Raw genomic sequence first — 17,971 nt, 5'->3', positions numbered from 1 at the left:
TGTTGGTTGTTGTTGTTTGTTTGTTGTTGTTTGTGACAGATTTAAAGCAGTTACAGTCTTGATGCTTTGTGGTGTTGTTTGTTGTTGTTTGTTTGTTGTTGTTTGTGACGGATTTAAAGCAGTTACAGTCTTGATGCTTTGTGGTGTTGTTTGTTGAGAACAGCCCATGAAGGCCTGTGACTTGAAACCTTCTCTTGTCAGTTAAGCTGCTGATTAGGTTTTAATTAATGACCCATCAGGTAAAACTGAGTGTCATCATCGTACAGTTTGGTTTATTTCACCAGCAGTCAAACATTTTCGGCCTGAGCGGAGTGAATTTCACCAACTGGTGCTGCTTCAGCAGGTTTCTGATCAGGAGCTTTATCACCATCAGATAAAACGATGTGCGCGTGGAGCATTTATCACTTTCACACATCCGCCTCGCCCTGCTCAGAGATGCAACGCAGGAGTGAACAGACACTTTATCACATGGACCTGATGATAGTTTCTCAGCTGACACAAACTGTTGGGCTCCCGTCGGTTAATTGCTGTAATTTCCTCTTCCTCGGCCTGTTTGACGCCTCTGATGAAGGTGATGAAGCTCCTCTGTGTTAACAGCCTGCAGAGGTGGCAGCAAACACATATTTAGACTCACGTTTGCACTTTAACGACAGTTCCGACTCATGTTTTGTTCCGAATTTCCCCAGAAACAAATGAAAGGGAACTCAAAGCGTTGTGGAGCTGAGAACACACGAGCTGACGTCACATGTACACTTATAGATATTCATTTTGACCATGGGTCTGTGGTTATGAGTCAGCGTGCACTTGTTTGCTCTTCACCGTCATTTTCCACCTTTTAGAGGAAACTAACATTTGCTTTTGCTTTTCTAAGCTGCAGCTTTCCCTTCGATGAGCTCGTTTTTCAGCCGTTATTCTCTCTCTGTTCATCACAGCCGCTTTTTATTAAGTTAAGTTGTAGGAACTGTTGAATTTGTACACTTCTATTGATGCTTACATCAACAAACGAAGACTTGGAATTTCTAAAATAAAGGAAAACGCCAACAAAAAGGTCCCATTTCTGAGTCAAAACCTGAATGAGGCGCATCAGCCGAGGAATCTGTGTGTTTAGTTGAGCCGGAGATCACCAAGTCAACATAAAAGCTTCACTTTGTGGTTTGGAAAAATTAACGAATAAATAAGAGAATGTGGATGAATCTGCTCTGAGATGCTTCTGAGATGCAACAGAACCCTGCAGGTCTGACGGATCACTGAAGGACTATCACTAGGGATGGGAATTGATAAGATTTTTACGATTCCATTTTCGATTCTGCTTAGCGATTCGGTTCTTTGTCGGTTCCCTTATCGATTCTCATTTGGAGAAAAAGGGCAACAAACCGGTCGATTAGCATCAACTTTGTTCAGTTTAGAAGTAACACGAGTCATGACCTCACAAACCCAACAACGGTGAGGTCCACATTGGTCTATCCTGGCCTGGGTAATTTAACTCTTCCTGCTCTGGTGAAAGGAGAAGCTGGAGGTAGAGGTGAACTGGGGGTAGTACCACCAGCCTCTGGCTCTGAGCCAGTCAGGCTCTGTCTCTCATGATTTCATCTAAATGTAATGCCTGAGAAGGCATTCATTTAACCTTAACCGTTACTAACAGCAGCTTTTACAATCAGGCAAATGGAGCTAACATGATAGGCAGTGTTTGTTAGTTAGTTAGTTACCTGCAGTGTTAGCCGAGGACATGCTAATGTTGCTAACGTTGCTGGGTTCAGATTCACCGACGTTAATCATTCATTCATAGTTATTGCATGTTGGTAGTATTTCCTCCCTTTGGTGAAATATTCACTTTGCAAGTTGCCCTGTTGTCGTCTTTTTTAGGGATGTGTAACCAAACTTTGGAGCGTTTGTACCGCTTGGGCGCCATGTTTACTGTTGGCTGCTGGCTGCGCTGGACTCGCCACGCAACGCTGCGTGGTGACGTCATTCGCGCCCACTGGAATCGATAAAAGGGAATCGTTTGCAAAATCGCCAAACGATTCCAAGGAATTGAAACACTGGGAACCGGTTCTCAACTCCCATCCCTAACTATCAGTCACTTCAGCTCCTCTTTCAGATGAATTTTGTGGTCTGTTTTACTTTTGGTGGAAGATTTGAAGTCTGCTTTCAGGTGGCTTCGACCCGACTCTGCCCGCATGTTCAGGTGTGAACGCAACGTGTGATTTCCGCCCTGAATATGAACCTTAGTCTTGATCTTTGGACGTCTTTGCTGTGATTTTTGCAGCTTCTCGATGAAATGACCATCAGCTGCTGCAGTTTGAATGAGGACTGAGACGATTCTTCCAGCAACTCGAATCTGTTTGGGATTCCAGAAAATTAAATCTGTTTCACATCCGGTCAAATCTGAGCTTCTTCTTCACTGCGGTTGGAGCAGCTTGATTGTGTTGGACAAACAGTGGCTCATTTCTGGTGACCAGCACTACCCGGCTCTTTGAAATACACCTTAATATGGCACTTAAAGCTGGCTTTATTCTGCAGATATGCAGTTCAATGCTGGCTCATGTGAGACACCTTAATTCAGACGTTGTTCTTAAGAAGTGCTGCTTCTTGTTTTATTCTCCATCAGACAGACGGACAGTCAGAGAAGTTGAGTAAACTGAGCCAAAACTCACAAATCGGTCCCAATTTTAGTGAAGAAACGCGTCCAGAACCACACAGAACCACACAGGGTGAAGTTGTGTGTGTGCTGGTGCTAAAATCCCTTTAAAGCTGCTTTTAAACGGGATCCAGGAGCTTGTTTCACACGTTAATGAGTGTGTGTGTGCGTTGGTGTCTGGGTGACACACCCCTCTCTGTACTCACCACCCCCCCAGTCTTCCTGTTGAATGGTCCCATCTTGATAAAGCGCTGATGTGATGTCACTGCGCTGTGATTGGAGGACAGCTGCTGTGTTTACCGGTTGCTATGATGGCGACCTGCCTGCTGCATGCAGGTCGCCAGACAAAGCCGCCTCTGTTGTCCCGTGTGAGTGCTGGAAGCTGTTAACCCTTCAGCACCTCTGGTGGAGGTGAACTCCGCTTTAAGCAACAGAACCAGATCCAGAACCAGTGACTGAACACATGACTCTGGGATGGTTGAAAGGGTGTTTATGAGCAGTGTTTCACACAGAATTTTTGGAAACTATGGGGGGGGGGGGGGGGTGAATTCACGCGGCGTAAATTTGTGCGACTGCAGATTTTATTTTATTTGATTGATTTGCACACATTCATTCAAATATAACAAAAAAAATACACAATAAAACACAACAAATTAAAAAAAAGGAATGTGTGCTGGAGATGTCAGAAACCCTTGTGGGCTTATGAGGAAACCTCATCTTGTCATTAAAACCCAATGATAACAAATGTAATAGAAAATATTTACAGGTTAAAACTAAACTTCATGAAAAATATGAATGGATCATATACAGTGAGGACTTATGCCTTTTTGAGAAACTTGAAAAGGTTTTCCTTGATAACAAAGGGTGTGGGAAGTACACAATGAGTTCAGGAACACATCAGAAGTGGTTTGGTGTTTATCTTTAAAAACAAGAGAGCTATTACAAAATAAAAATCTAAAATGGAATTAACTATGCACACTGAGTAAATGTTCTACCTAAAATGATTTTTCTGGAAACTAAAAGGCTGTGAAAGCTTTATAGTGAGTTCACAAACCCATTAGAAGTGGTTTGGTGTTCATTGGTTGAATATCCAGTGAGAACAAAAAAAGGCGTTGCACTTTTGCGACGGTCCCTAAGCGCTCCGGCTGCCGTAGTTCACTTAGAAGTATATTCGGCGCGGTTACTCTGATCTTTCAGGCTTACTTTGGTGAGCTGATAAAGCCTGTGGTATGTTAGTCTTAGTTTTCGGTACAAATTAATACCATCCTGAGGCAAATTGGTGCGGTTTTCGTGACGCTATTACAATTACAAAGCTGGAAAATAGGCGAATGTCGAATATAAAACCAACTTCACCCCGCTCCGCCTAGTCGGGATGGTTGAACCACACATGCGGGACGGATGAAACACCTTATTTTAAACAGAAACTATTGAGCTTACTATTTTTTTAAGCAACATACCGGACAACATACTAGTGTACTCGTCATTGCTCAAATTTCACATTATTTCTCAGAATATATTTAGGTCAAAAAAATATGTTTGTCAACGAAATCACGATGATTACAGCTGACCTTTATGCACGCGCACCCACTGATCTATAACGTGTGTCAATCGCCCCGACAGCGACTAATAACACATAAACCTTTTTTTGTAGAGGTGCACCGAATATTCGGCAACCGAAAATATGCGGCCGAAAACGCAAAAAAAAAAACACATTCGGCTTTCGGCCGAAAGACAAATGAGTGGCCGAATCGGAGGCCGAATAGTGGCGACGCAAAATCATCCACTTCCAGACGGCGGAGTCGACAGAACCAAACTCATCTGTAAACTCTGCCAATATGCCGCCCATTGATTCAATGCGAGACTCCGATTCTTTTCACAGATGTTTATTAACGCCACATCAACACCGTATAATTAAATGTTCAAGTAAACAAAATAAAATACAACATTAGTTGTTGTAATCATTAAAGAAATAGCATTCCTAGCATTGTCGCTGGTACCAATAAATAATCAAAGTAATACTGGCCACTTTAGCTGCTTCTCAACCAACGGCAGAGTCATTCCCCAGGGGCAATCTGCACGGTCAGAACTAGGATTCTTTAACTTCCACTTCTCCTCTGCATCACATTCACACAGTTACAGCAAACACCACCAAGCATGGAGGAATAAAATAAAGATAAACTAGCAGCTAACATCACGCTACAGGTGCTCCTCGGTCTCTGTGTGAAGCTCTCGGAGCTAACCGGCGCTACTTCCTGTTTTACTTGTTTCCACGTAAAAGCATGTATTTCAAAATAAATTAAAAATAAAAACTCCTGCATTTACAGCCAAGTTGAATTGTCTTCTCACCGTAGTAGTTTCAGTCTAAAATATCACTTAAAGGCAAAACACACAAACTACAAAAAATGCTGCCACTGTTCCTGAAGGAGCAGGCTACCTAGACTCTATGCCAAAAAGGACACTCAGATAATTTGTTATATTGCATGTTTTTACATTTTTGTGTTGGAACGCTTTTATAATATGTTGTATTTTTTGTTGTATGAAATGAATGAAAAAAAACCCAGAATGAATTGAAAATGGGAATTAATGAAACTTATCTCTAGTTAGTAGTTATAGTTATTAGTAATAACTTTTGAAGATTTCAAATAAACATTTATTTTCTTTGAAAAACATGTCTAAACATTTATTGTAAGGCGTAGATTTAAGCAATATTTAAAAATGGTGAACAATCTAACTTTTGATAACTTAACTGAACTGTAATATTCGGTTTCGGTATTCGGCCAAGTGATTAATTATTATTCGGTTTCGGCCACAAATTTTCATTTCGGTGCACCTCTACTTTTTTGCCACTAAACTTCAAAACTCTGACATTGCACACTCATCAGTTTCTAGTTTCAATTCCAAAGAAAGTCCAAAAATATTTCTAATCTGAAGAGTTTTTTATCGAAGGGAAACTTCTTCACATGAGTCACAGGTCCTGACGGGGAGGATTCCTTCATCATTCATGAGACCAGCTAATAATTGGCTCTCATTCAGGACCTTCCTGGGTGCATTCAGGAATTAACAAGGAGAACAGAAACTATTTATTTCTACTTGTACCCGCTGTTTTCTGAGCAGTTCTTATTGGAACTGGTTTCAGTTTCCAACCCGACACAAACTCAGACGCAGGTCAGTGGTGAGAATATTTCCGTGCCAGCGTGGACGTGTTGGACAGTTGTTCCAGTTGTCAGATATGTTGTCCTGGTTATTCCTCTGATCCGCAGCGCCCGTCTCTTTAAGGACTCCTCCACTCTGATTGGTCAGAAATGACCAACAGGCAGAGGTGATGGAAACATGTTTCATAATGACATCATTAGGTGAAGGAAGAAAAGTCTGGGGTAGAAATGAGACATTTTAGGTAGGCTGTGTTCGAAACCGCATACTTCTCCTACTACTCATACTAACTTTCTGAGTTAGTATGCGAGTTTGAGTAAGTGAGAAGTTCCCGGATGCATACTAGATTCTCCTAAATGTTGGGTATGCATCATGAGGTTACTACTCATACTCAAACTACCCAAGATGCAACAAAACGTGACGTCGCCGATCGTCATTTCCTGTCAAAACGGCAGTTTCAAGCTAGCTACAACGAGGGTAGGTTCACTTCCTGTTTTCAAAACAAAAGCACCAATTGTATGGTAATGGCTTTCCCTATGATAAAAGGCAACGGGTATTTTATTTTGTGAAAATAACAGGAAGTGCGTTGCTCACTGCGGCTAGCTTTAGTAGCGCCGAATTCGTGGGAACAAAATTGTAAACAGCCGGTATTTTGTCAGGTTTTCAACACGTTGGGGATCTAAACGACTACTTTCTCTCCTGAAAATGTTTCAAATGTTGCTAAAGTTTACAGAGTTTAGAGCTTAAGAGAAATCAGCTTCAGGCCGGCTGATTTCGGCTCGGGCAGGAGCGAAATGCATTTCTTCTGGGTTTTCGGTGTTTTCCTGAGAGGAGGCGCCGCTGCCTTCAAAGCTGAACTCTGGGCACAGAGGTCAGCTGCTGTCTGAAGGTCGGGGTGGTTCACAGCTTTTGGTTGTGGCAGGTTGTACCGCAGCTGAAGCATAGTTCTGTTCTGGTTCCGTTCTGGTTCTGGTGGGAAAGACCAGATAAGTCTTTAAATAAGAGCTGCAGGTTCCCTGTGGCTGTGACGGTCGGAAACTGATCACATTTCATGTAAACACAAACAAACACGACTCTGAGAGCATGTGCCGCCTCACAAGCATCACAGGCATGCTGAGCAGCTAGTGTGCACGTGTGCGTGCACGTGTGTGCGTGGACAGGTGGCGGACTCACCCGACTCTCACACATTCCCTCTGGGGGTTTGGTCGGAGTCGAGTTTCTCTTCTCACGGACGCCTGAGACCTCCTCCCGGACCCCGCAGGTGGAAGCCATGTTCACCGTTATGGGAAAAGAAATAAAGAAGCAAAAGAATGTTTATTAAAAGATCAAAAAGCAGAAATTAGCCACAATTTGTGCGTGAAAACGTGAAATGTCGGAAGCTAATTCGCTTTTACAGCGGACACACTGTACACCGATGAGATGCACGCATTCTTTGTTGTTAGCATCTGTAATCAAGCACAGGTACCCCGACCTCCAGGGGTACCCTGACCTCCAGGGGTACTCTGACCTCCAGGGGTACCCCGACCTCCAGAGGTACCCTGACCTCCAGGAGTACTCTGACCTCCAGGGGTACCCTGACCTCCAGGAGTACTCTGACCTCCAGGGGTACTCTGACCTCCAGGGGTACCCTGACCTCCAGGGGTACTCTGACCTCCAGGGGTACCCCGACCTCCAGAGGTACCCTGACCTCCAGGAGTACTCTGACCTCCAGGGGTACCCTGACCTCCAGGAGTACTCTGACCTCCAGGGGTACTCTGACCTCCAGGGGTACCCTGACCTCCAGGGGTACCCTGACCCCCAGGGGTCCTCTGACCTCCAGGGGTAACCCGATCTCCAGAGGTACCCTGACCTCCAGGGGTACCCTGACCTCCAGAAGTACTCTGACCTCCAGGAGTACCCTGACCTCCAGGGGTACCCCGACCTCCAGAAGTACTCCGACCTCCAGGGGTACCCTGACCTCCAGGGGTGCCCCGACCTCCAGAAGTACTCTGACCTCCAGGGGTACTCTGACCTCCAGGGGTACTCTGACCTCCAGGGGTACCCTGACCTCCAGGGGTACTCTGACCTCCAGGCCTCGGGCCTCGGTTCTCGGTCGGGGCCTCGGTTGGGGCCTCGGTTCTCGGTCCGGTTCTCGGTTGGGGCCTTGGTTCTCGGTCCGGGTCTCGGTTGGGGCCTCGGGTCTCCGTTGGGGCCTCGGTTCTCGGTTGGGGCCTCGGTTCTCGGTCGGGGCCTCGGTTGGGGCCTCGGTTCTCGGTCCGGTTCTCGGTTGGGGCCTCAGTTCTCGGTCCAGGCCTCGGTTGGGGCCTCGGTTCAGGCCTCGGGCCTCGGTTCTCTGTTGGGGCCTCGGTACCCTGACCTCCAGGGGTACTCTGACCTCCCGAGGTACCCAGAATGTTTAAACCATTAAACCGTTTTCAGTTTTAACGACTCACAGAACTCTTACGCTACCACTTCGGGATAACTTTCAGCACGAGCCGGTCCAGGTTCATCACCTTTCAGGAAGCCTCAGCCTGTTCCTCGTCCTCCAGGAGCTCCTCAGTCTCTGATCACCTTTCAGGAAGCCTCCGCCTGTTCCTCGTCCTCCAGGAGCTCCTCAGTCTCTGCACAGGTCTGTCGGGTCTAAGATTCAAACTGTCGCTTTGAAGAGCGTGAAGGCGTTCAGCAGAAATACCAGCTGGACATCAAAGGTGGCATCAGCGCCTCGGCCGTCTGCACCGTCCTCCTCGTGGTTCGGTTCAGAGGATGTTGAGCAGCACCGAACGGACCTCAGGCGGCTCGTTGGATAACTTTAACCTCTGACCTGCAGCAGGTGTGCAGGGGGGTTTCTGGGGGGGCTTTAGCAGCCAGAAAGAACCTGCTGAAAGCGTAGATCCTCAGCTGTCCGCTGTTTGGAAAGAGCTGGAGAAGCTGCCGCCGGGACCGGGTCAGCCGGGACCGGGTCAGCCGGGACCGGGTCAGACGGGACCGGGTCAGCCGGGACCGGGTCAGACGGGACCGAGCGGAAACCCAGAAACACGCTCAAAGCAGGTGGTTCAGAGCAGAATCGTCCAAAAAGAGTCCTGAACACTGAGTCCTGCGTCAGACCTGACCTCGGTTCTGTGTGCGTTTTCCTTCTTTATCTCCCTTTTCACCCGGATAATAACGGGACTAATCTTCAGTACGGCCACTAAGATTCTTTCTCCTCCCGTTCCAATCGTTGTTCTTCCAGAACTCCGGTTTAATGCTACAGAGACCCAATCGGGCCTTTAATCATTCAGAACCGTCAGAACATCATCCAGTTTCCAGTGTTAAAGGATGTTACGTCAGAAAAGATCTCCGACACGAACAGATTCCACCCGTTACTTACTTTAACTCTATAAAATCCTTCCCTGCTGACTCTGTTTGTGTTTCTGGTATCTGCTTTAGTTTGTGGGCCTCGGTTCTCGGTTCTTGGTCAGGGCCTCGGTCGGTTCTCGGTTCTCGGTTCGGGCCTCGGTTCGGGCCTTGGTTCTTGGTTCGGCCTCGGTTCTCGGTTCGGCCTCGGTTCGGGCCTCGGTTCTCGGTTCGGGCCTCGGTTCTCGGTTCGGCCTCGGTTCTTGGTTCAGGCTCGGTTCTCTGTTCTCAGTTGGGGCCTCGGTTCTCGGTTCGGTTCTCTGTTCTCAGTTGGGGCCTCGGTTCTCGGTTCGGGCCTCTGTTCTTGGTTCTCGGTTCGGGCCTCGGTTCGGTTCTCGGTTCGGGCCTCGGTTCTCGGTTTGGGCCTCGGTTCGGCCTCGGTTCTCGGTTCGGCCTCGGTTCTTGGTTCGGCCTCGGTTCTCGGTTCGGGCCTCGGTTCTCGGTTCGGCCTCGGTTCTCGGTTCGGCCTCGGTTCTTGGTTCGGCCTCGGTTCTCGGTTCAGGCTCGGTTCTCGGTTCGGGCCTCGGTTCTTGGTTCGGCCTCGGTTCTCGGTTCTCGGTTCGGCCTCGGTTCTTGGTTCGGCCTCGGTTCTTGGTTCGGCCTCGGTTCTCGGTTCAGGCTCGGTTCTCGGTTCGGGCCTCGGTTCTCGGTTCGGCCTCGGTTCTTGGTTCGGCCTCGGTTCTCGGTTCGGCCTCGGTTCTCGGTTCGGCCTCGGTTCTCGGTTCGGCCTCGGTTCTTGGTTCGGCCTCGGTTCTTGGTTCGGCCTCGGTTCACAGAAGGTGTTGAAGTGTGGAAACGCTGAAAATCTGATTCAGAGACTTCAATCATAACTATATTAGATTTTATATGTTATATATTAATAATAATCTGATTTAAACTGATTTAATAATCTGATTAAAACTAATTTAATAATCTGATTTAAACTCATTTAATAATCTGATTCAAACTAATTTAATAATCTGATTTAAACTCGTTTAATAATCTGATTTAAACTAATTTAATAATCTGATTTAAACTTGTTTAATAATCTGATTTAAACTCGTTTAATAATCTGATTTAAACTCGTTTAAAATCATTTTAAACTCGTTTAATAATCTGATTCAAACTGATTTAATAATCTGATTTAAACTAATTTAATAATCTGATTCAAACTAATTTAATAATCTGATTCAAACTCGTTTAATAATCTGATTTAAACTAATTTAATAATCTGATTCAAACTAATTTAATAATCTGATTCAAACTCGTTTAATAATCTGATTTAAACTCATTTAATAATCTGATTTAAACTCATTGAATAATCTGATTTAAACTCATTTAATAATCTGATTTAAACTCGTTTAATAATCTGATTTAAACTAATTTAATAATCTGATTTAAACTTGTTTAATAATCTGATTTAAACTCGTTTAATAATCTGATTTAAACTCGTTTAAAATCATTTTAAACTCGTTTAATAATCTGATTCAAACTGATTTAAACTCGTTTTTTTCTGGGTGATTTTCACCGTGTCTCAGATGACTTGTTGAATTCCAGCCTTGATGTTTGCAGCCTGTTGACGGCGTGTTTTCCTTCTGCTCAGATGTGAAGGGTCCTCCGGCCCACCGCTTCTCCTGCGGTCAGAGTCCGTACGCCGCCGGCGCCGCCTGGGACAGGAAGTTCTGCATCCTGACGGACAGCCAGCTCATCCTGCTCAACAAGGACGACGAGGTGGGCCCCTTTCTGTCTCCTTTCTGTCTCCTTTCTGTCTCCTTTCTGCCCCCTTTCTGTCTCCTTTCTGTCCCCTTTCTGTCTCCTTTCTGTCCCCTTTCTGTCTCCTTTCTGTCCCCTTTCTGTCTCCTTTCTGTCTCCTTTCTGTCCCCTTTCTGTCTCCTTTCTGTCTCCTTTCTGTCTCCTTTCTGCCCCCCTTCTGTCTCCTTTCTGTCCCCTTTCTGTCTCCTTTCTGTCCCCTTTCTGTCTCCTTTCTGTCCCCTTTCTGTTTCTGTCCCCTTTCTGTCTCCTTTCTGTCTCCTTTCTGTCTCCTTTCTGTCTCCTTTCTGTCTCCTTTCTGTCTCCTTTCTGTCCCCTTTCTGTTTCTGTCCCCTTTCTGTCTCCTTTCTGTCCCCTTTCTGTCTCCTTTCTGTCCCCTTTCTGTCTCCTTTCTGTCTCCTTTCTGCCCCCTTTCTGTCTCCTTTCTGTCTCCTTTCTGTCTCCTTTCTGTCTCCTTTCTGCCCCCTTTCTGTCTCCTTTCTGTCTCCTTTCTGTCCACTTTCTGTCTCCTTTCTGTCTCCTTTCTGCCCCCTTTCTGCCCCCTTTCTGTCCCCTTTCTGTCTCCTTTCTGTCTCCTTTCTGCCCCCTTTCTGTCTCCTTTCTGTCTCCTTTCTGTCTCCTTTCTGTCTCCTTTCTGCCCCCTTTCTGTCTCCTTTCTGTCTCCTTTCTGTCTCCTTTCTGTCTCCTTTCTGCCCCCTTTCTGTCTCCTTTCTGTCTCCTTTCTGCCCCCTTTCTGTCTCCTTTCTGTCTCCTTTCTGTCTCCTTTCTGTCCCCTTTCTGTCTCCTTTCTGTCTCCTTTCTGTCTCCTTTCTGTCTCCTTTCTGTCTCCTTTCTGTCCCCTTTCTGTCCCCTTTCTGTCTCCTTTCTGTCTCCTTTCTGTCCCCTTTCTGTCTCCTTTCCGTCCCCTTTCTGCTCACAATGCTCACACTAACCTCCCCCGTCCTCCCCTCTCCTCCCTTCAGGCTGCCGCCGAGCCTCAGGACTCCCCCGCCGACTCCTCCAGGGCCCGGAGCCTCCGCAGGACCGTCAGCGTCCCCTCGGAGGGACAGTTCCCCGAGTTCCAGCCAGAGGGCGCCACCGTGCTGGGTAAGCAGCGGTTACGTAACGGGCCGGATTACTGATGAGGATTAGAGAGGTTTCTGTCTCTGTGTTTAACATTACAGCCTGAAGTTATTCCAGATAAAGATAAAAGCTGCTGCTTCAAATCAAAGTTTTAGGTTTTCACTCTGATTACAGTTCAGTCAGAGCTCCTGATCAGCCTCATTTCTTTATGTTTTATATAAAAACAGGAAGCAGCATTTCCACTGAAACATGTTCCAACATGAACATAAACCCAGAATCTGAGGCAGAACCAGAGTTAGTTCAGCTCTGAGCAGCTTTAAAGTGAATATCTGCAGATGTTTCCATGGTAACAGCTGCAGAGATTCACTGAAACATGTTCCAACATGAACATAAACCCAGAATCTGAGGCAGAACCAGAGTTAGTTCAGTTCTGAGCAGCTTTAAAGTGAATATCTGCAGATGTTTCCATGGTAACAGCTGCAGAGATTCACTGAAACATGTTCCAACATGAACATAAACCCAGAATCTGAGGCAGAACCAGAGTTAGTTCAGTTCTGAGCAGCTTTAAAGTGAATATCTGCAGATGTTTCCATGGTAACAGCTGCAGAGATTCACTGAAACATGTTCCAACATGAACATAAACCCAGAATCTGAGGCAGAACCAGAGTTAGTTCAGTTCTGAGCAGCTTTAAAGTGAATATCTGCTGATGTTTCCATGGTAACAGCTGCAGAGATTCACTGAAACATGTTCCAACATGAACATAAACCCAGAATCTGAGGCAGAACCAGAGTTAGTTCAGTTCTGAGCAGCTTTAAAGTGAATATCTGCAGATGTTTCCATGGTAACATCTGCAGAGATTCACTGAAACATGTTCCAACATGAACATAAACCCAGAATCTGAGGCAGAACCAGAGTTAGTTCAGTTCTGAGCAGCTTTAAAGTGAATATCTGCAGATGTTTCCATGGTAACAGCTGCAGAGATTCACTGAAACATGTTCCAACATGAACATTAACCCAGAATCTGAGTCAGAACCAGAGTTAGTTCAGTTCTGAGCAGCTTTAAAGTGAATATCTGCTCTGAGCTCCTTTCTCCTCCAGCACAGCCTGAACCCTCTCAGACGAGCTTTCTGTCCTTTCTTTAAGGAGTCTTCAGGAATAGTTCTCCAGGCTTCTTGAAGGACATCCCAAAGCTCTTCTTTGGAATTTAGAAAATTAGAACAGAGCAGGCTAACAAGGCGTTGCCCCGGTAACAGGAGCAGGTGCGGCTCGTCTGTGTCTCTGACATGTACGCACACTATGGCTTCTTAAAATTACACTATAATTTTGACTGTACTCGACTGTCTCGAACAAACGGTCGCTGTTCGAAAAGTAAAAGTCGGATCCGAATAATTCTTGAACCGTCAGCGCCCCAAGAGACGGCAGAAGCCAGCGGTGTAATTTTCATTCGGCTACTATGTGCGGCTCATTTTTTATGGCAGTTTTAAAATAATTTTTCACCTGAATTTGATGACTTTAGGCCTTTATAATGGAAATGGAGAGGCGATCTCTGGGCTCACAGGCAATTTGTAAGAAATATGTGTGGCAGAGCTCAATGAGTGTCACTTTGTGTGAAAGAGGACAAAAATGCCTACGTTTTGAAGTAAAATTTGTCCAGATCGGGCAGATATTTTGAACATGAGAGACATTTGTTCGAGGAATTGGTGCAGTATTGAATTTAGAGTAAGAAGTAGAGTGGGAGAGACACCTCAGCTGAGATGTAGTCTACCTAAAACGTAAACTGTCGTTGTGTCAAAGCTGTATAATGTATCAACAAACCCTGTGGTTCAGTTAAAGCCGAGAGTCTCCTGTCACATATAAACTTTGAATGAAGTTTGTGTTATGCTTTATGGCTGAGTTACGCTTTGTGCCACCCTTCCATGGAGCCCATTTCTGATGAGGCTTGGGCCAACAGCAGATGGATCAGCTGAAGGTCCAGATGCATCTCTCAGCTCCTGTGTCAGGGCTTTGCTGGATTTTTTCCTCTTTCTTAAGGACATCACTTTCAGATCCTGTTCATCTGCTGGAGATAGTTCTTTAGGCCTGACACTTCTTCTTCTGTCCTCCACTTGTCCAGTTTCCTCAAATGTTTTAAGGACACACTGCACAGCATGCTGAGATATGCCAAGTTTTCAGCTAACAGCTCTTTGGGAATCACCTTGTTGCTGCAGAAATCCTGTTTTCTGTCTGTCACACTGTGTTATCTTTGCTGTTTTTCACAGTAATGACCACCTTCAGAAAGCTGGAGAAGTATTGATCACTTTAAGACATTAAGTGTTGGAGGGAAACAGAAAGAGACCCGTCACTCATTATTTGAACATCCACACATGTTCTGACGGTTGGAACAAACCCAATCTGCTGCCTGGGAGGACGTCTCTGACGTGTCCTCTGACATGTCCTCTGGTGTCTGACGTGTCCTCTGGTGTCTGACGTGTCCTCTGGTGTCTGGCGTGTCCTCTGGCGTGTCCTCTGGTGTCTGACGTGTCCTCTGACGTGTCCTCTGGTGTCTGACGTGTCCTCTGACGTGTCCTCTGGTGTCTGGCGTGTCCTCTGGTGTCTGACGTGTCCTCTGACGTGTCCTCTGGTGTCTGACGTGTCCTCTGGTGTCTGACGTGTCCTCTGACGTGTCCTCTGGTGTCTGACGTGTCCTCTGACGTGTCCTCTGGTGTCTGACGTGTCCTCTGGTGTCTGACGTGTCCTCTGACGTGTCCTCTGGTGTCTGACGTGTCCTCTGGTGTCTGACGTGTCCTCTGACGTGTCCTCTGGTGTCTGACGTGTCCTCTGACGTGTCCTCTGGTGTCTGACGTGTCCTCTGGTGTCTGACGTGTCCTCTGACGTGTCCTCTGGTGTCTGACGTGTCCTCTGACGTGTCCTCTGGTGTCTGGCGTGTCCTCTGGTGTCTGACGTGTCCTCTGACGTGTCCTCTGACGTGTCCTCTGGCAGGTGGATGTCTTTGCTGACATAATGAGGCGCTCAGGCGCAGCCTGTAATTTAGCAGCTCAGTGTGGGAACGTCGGCTCTGAGAGGGAATGTCTGAGGACAAAGCGTCCAGTGTCCGGCCCCCCGGCCCCCCGTCCGGCTGAAGGAGGTGGACTGACCCTGCCGGCCCCCCTGTGGGATGCCTGAGCAGAGGGGATTCCCACTCAGAGCCGCAGGGGTCCGGACCCGGCTGTGCCGGACCAAACCGGATCTGGGACGGGACGAAGGGACGCTCAGAGCCTCCAGACTTCACTTTCATTGATGGGTCCATCGATCCGTTGGAGGTCTGATCGGTCAGGGAGTCCCGTGCTGCCACAGAGGAGCTCTTTCATTCCCTGACCTCCCTAATCCCCTCAGCCCCCAGCCGGGGGGGGGGTTATTTATATGTTAATCTGGCCACACAAACAGGCCCACAGCCAGTTTAACTGGGTTCATGCTGCGGTTATACTGGTTATACTGGGCCGGTCTGCTGGCTTTATACTGGGCCGGTCTGCTTTAAACTGGGCCAGTCTGCTGGCTTTATACTGGGCCGGTCTGCTTTAAACTGGGCCAGTCTGCTGGCTTTATACTGGGCCGGTCTGCTGGCTTTATACTGGGCCGGTCTGCTGGCTTTATACTGGTTATACTGGGCCGGTCTGCTGGCTTTATACTGGTTATACTGGGCCGGTCTGCTTTATACTGGTTATACTGGGCCGGTCTGCTTTATACTGGTTATACTGGGCCGGTCTGCTTTATACTGGTTATACTGGGCCGGTCTGCTTTATACTGGTTATACTGGGCCGGTCTGCTGGCTTTATACTGGGCCGGTCTGCTGGCTTTATACTGGTTATACTGGGCCGGTCTGCTTTATACTGGTTATACTGGGCCGGTCTGCTGGCTTTATACTGGTTATACTGGGCCGGTCTGCTTTATACTGGTTATACTGGGCCGGTCTGCTGGCTTTATACTGGGCCGGTCTGCTTTAAACTGGGCAGGTCTGCTGGCTTTATACTGGGCCGGTCTGCTGGCTTTATACTGGGCCGGTCTGCTTTATACTGGGCCGGTCTGCTTTAAACTGGGCCGGTCTGCTGGCTTTATACTGGGCCGGTCTGCTTTAAACTGGGGCGGTCTGCTGGCTTTATACTGGGCCGGTCTGCTTTAAACTGGGCCGGTCTGCTGGCTTTATACTGGGCCGGTCTGCTTTAAACTGGGCCGGTCTGCTGGCTTTAAACTGGGCCGGTCTGCTGGCTTTAAACTGGGCCGGTCTGCTTTATACTGGGCAGGTCTGCTGGCTTTATACTGGGCCGGTCTGCTTTAAACTGGGCAGGTCTGCTGGCTTTATACTGGGCCGGTCTGCTGGCTTTATACTGGGCCGGTCTGCTTTAAACTGGGCCGGTCTGCTGGCTTTAAACTGGGCCGGTCTGCTGGCTTTAAACTGGGCCGGTCTGCTTTATACTGGTTATACTGGGCCGGTCTGCTGGCTTTAAACTGGGCCGGTCTGCTTTATACTGGTTATACTGGGCCGGTCTGCTGGCTTTAAACTGGGCCGGTCTGCTGGCTTTAAACTGGGCCGGTCTGCTTTATACTGGGCCGGTCTGCTGGCTTTATACTGGGCCGGTCTGCTTTAAACTGGGCAGGTCTGCTGGCTTTATACTGGGCCGGTCTGCTGGCTTTATACTGGGCCGGTCTGCTTTATACTGGTTATACTGGGCCGGTCTGCTTTATACTGGGCCGGTCTGCTTTATACTGGTTATACTGGGCCGGTCTGCTGGCTTTATACTGGGCCGGTCTGCTGGCTTTATACTGGTTATACTGGGCCGGTCTGCTTTATACTGGTTATACTGGGCCGGTCTGCTTTATACTGGTTATACTGGGCCGGTCTGCTGGTTTTATACTGGGCCGGTCTGCTGGCTTTATACTGGTTATACTGGGCCGGTCTGCTTTATACTGGTTATACTGGGCCGGTCTGCTGGCTTTATACTGGGCCGGTCTGCTGGCTTTATACTGGTTATACTGGGCCGGTCTGCTTTATACTGGTTATACTGGGCCGGTCTGCTGGTTTTATACTGGGCCGGTCTGCTGGCTTTATACTGGGCCGGTCTGCTGGCTTTATACTGGGCCGGTCTGCTTTATACTGGTTATACTGGGCCGGTCTGCTGGTTTTATACTGGGCCGGTCTGCTGGCTTTATACTGGGCCGGTCTGCTTTATACTGGTTATACTGGGCCGGTCTGCTGGCTTTATACTGGGCCGGTCTGCTTTATACTGGTTATACTGGGCCGGTCTGCTTTATACTGGGCCGGTCTGCTTTATACTGGTTATACTGGGCCGGTCTGCTGGCTTTATACTGGGCCGGTCTGCTGGCTTTAAACTGGGCCGGTCTGCTTTATACTGGGCCGGTCTGCTGGCTTTAAACTGGGCCGGTCTGCTTTATACTGGTTATACTGGGCCGGTCTGCTGGCTTTATACTGGGCCGGTCTGCTGGCTTTATACTGGGCCGGTCTGCTGGCTTTAAACTGGGCCGGTCTGCTTTATACTGGGCCGGTCTGCTGGCTTTAAACTGGGCCGGTCTGCTTTATACTGGTTATACTGGGCCGGTCTGCTGGCTTTATACTGGGCCGGTCTGCTGGCTTTATACTGGGCCGGTCTGCTGGCTTTATACTGGGCCGGTCTGCTGGCTTTATACTGGGCCGGTCTGCTGGCTTTATACTGGGCCGGTCTGCTGGCTTTAAACTGGGCCAGTCTGCTTTATACTGGGCCGGTCTGCTGGCTTTATACTGGGCCGGTCTGCTGGTTTATTGGGCAGGTTCTGGGCTCTGGTGGCAGATTATGCGCCTCGCAGCAGCTTTCTGGTGGTTAATCTTGTGTTTTCAGTCTGAATGTAATTGCGTGTTGACGTGAGATGTGTCAGCAGTGAGGGAACGCTCGGCTGTAATTTTACAGCCTAATTACATGTTCCAGGCTCCGCCTTCCTCCCCTCGCTGTGGCGTTTCCTTCGCCTCGAGG

General features: G+C 47.7%; 2 protein-coding genes across 7 annotated transcripts in view; one reads left to right on the top strand and one right to left on the bottom strand.

The window, feature by feature from the left end:
- Nucleotides 1-17,971, bottom strand: part of LOC142398498 (uncharacterized) — a 462,406-nt gene that overhangs the window by 286,593 nt on the left and 157,842 nt on the right. The gene's annotated exons all lie outside the window — the stretch shown is intronic.
- rasal2 (RAS protein activator like 2) overlaps nt 1-17,971 on the top strand; it is an 87,420-nt gene that overhangs the window by 20,859 nt on the left and 48,590 nt on the right. For all 6 annotated transcript variants that reach the window (XM_075482497.1, XM_075482498.1, XM_075482502.1 and 3 more), the window contains exons 2-3: nt 10,743-10,870; nt 11,872-11,995. In XM_075482497.1, the coding sequence (XP_075338612.1) occupies nt 10,743-10,870; nt 11,872-11,995 (252 nt within the window). The remainder of the gene's footprint in view (nt 1-10,742; nt 10,871-11,871; nt 11,996-17,971) is intronic.

The sequence above is a fragment of the Odontesthes bonariensis genome, chromosome 14 (genome assembly GCF_027942865.1).
Source record: "Odontesthes bonariensis isolate fOdoBon6 chromosome 14, fOdoBon6.hap1, whole genome shotgun sequence".
In the NCBI taxonomy this organism is placed as follows: domain Eukaryota; kingdom Metazoa; phylum Chordata; class Actinopteri; order Atheriniformes; family Atherinopsidae; genus Odontesthes; species Odontesthes bonariensis.
This window is presented reverse-complemented; position numbering and strand designations above follow the sequence as displayed.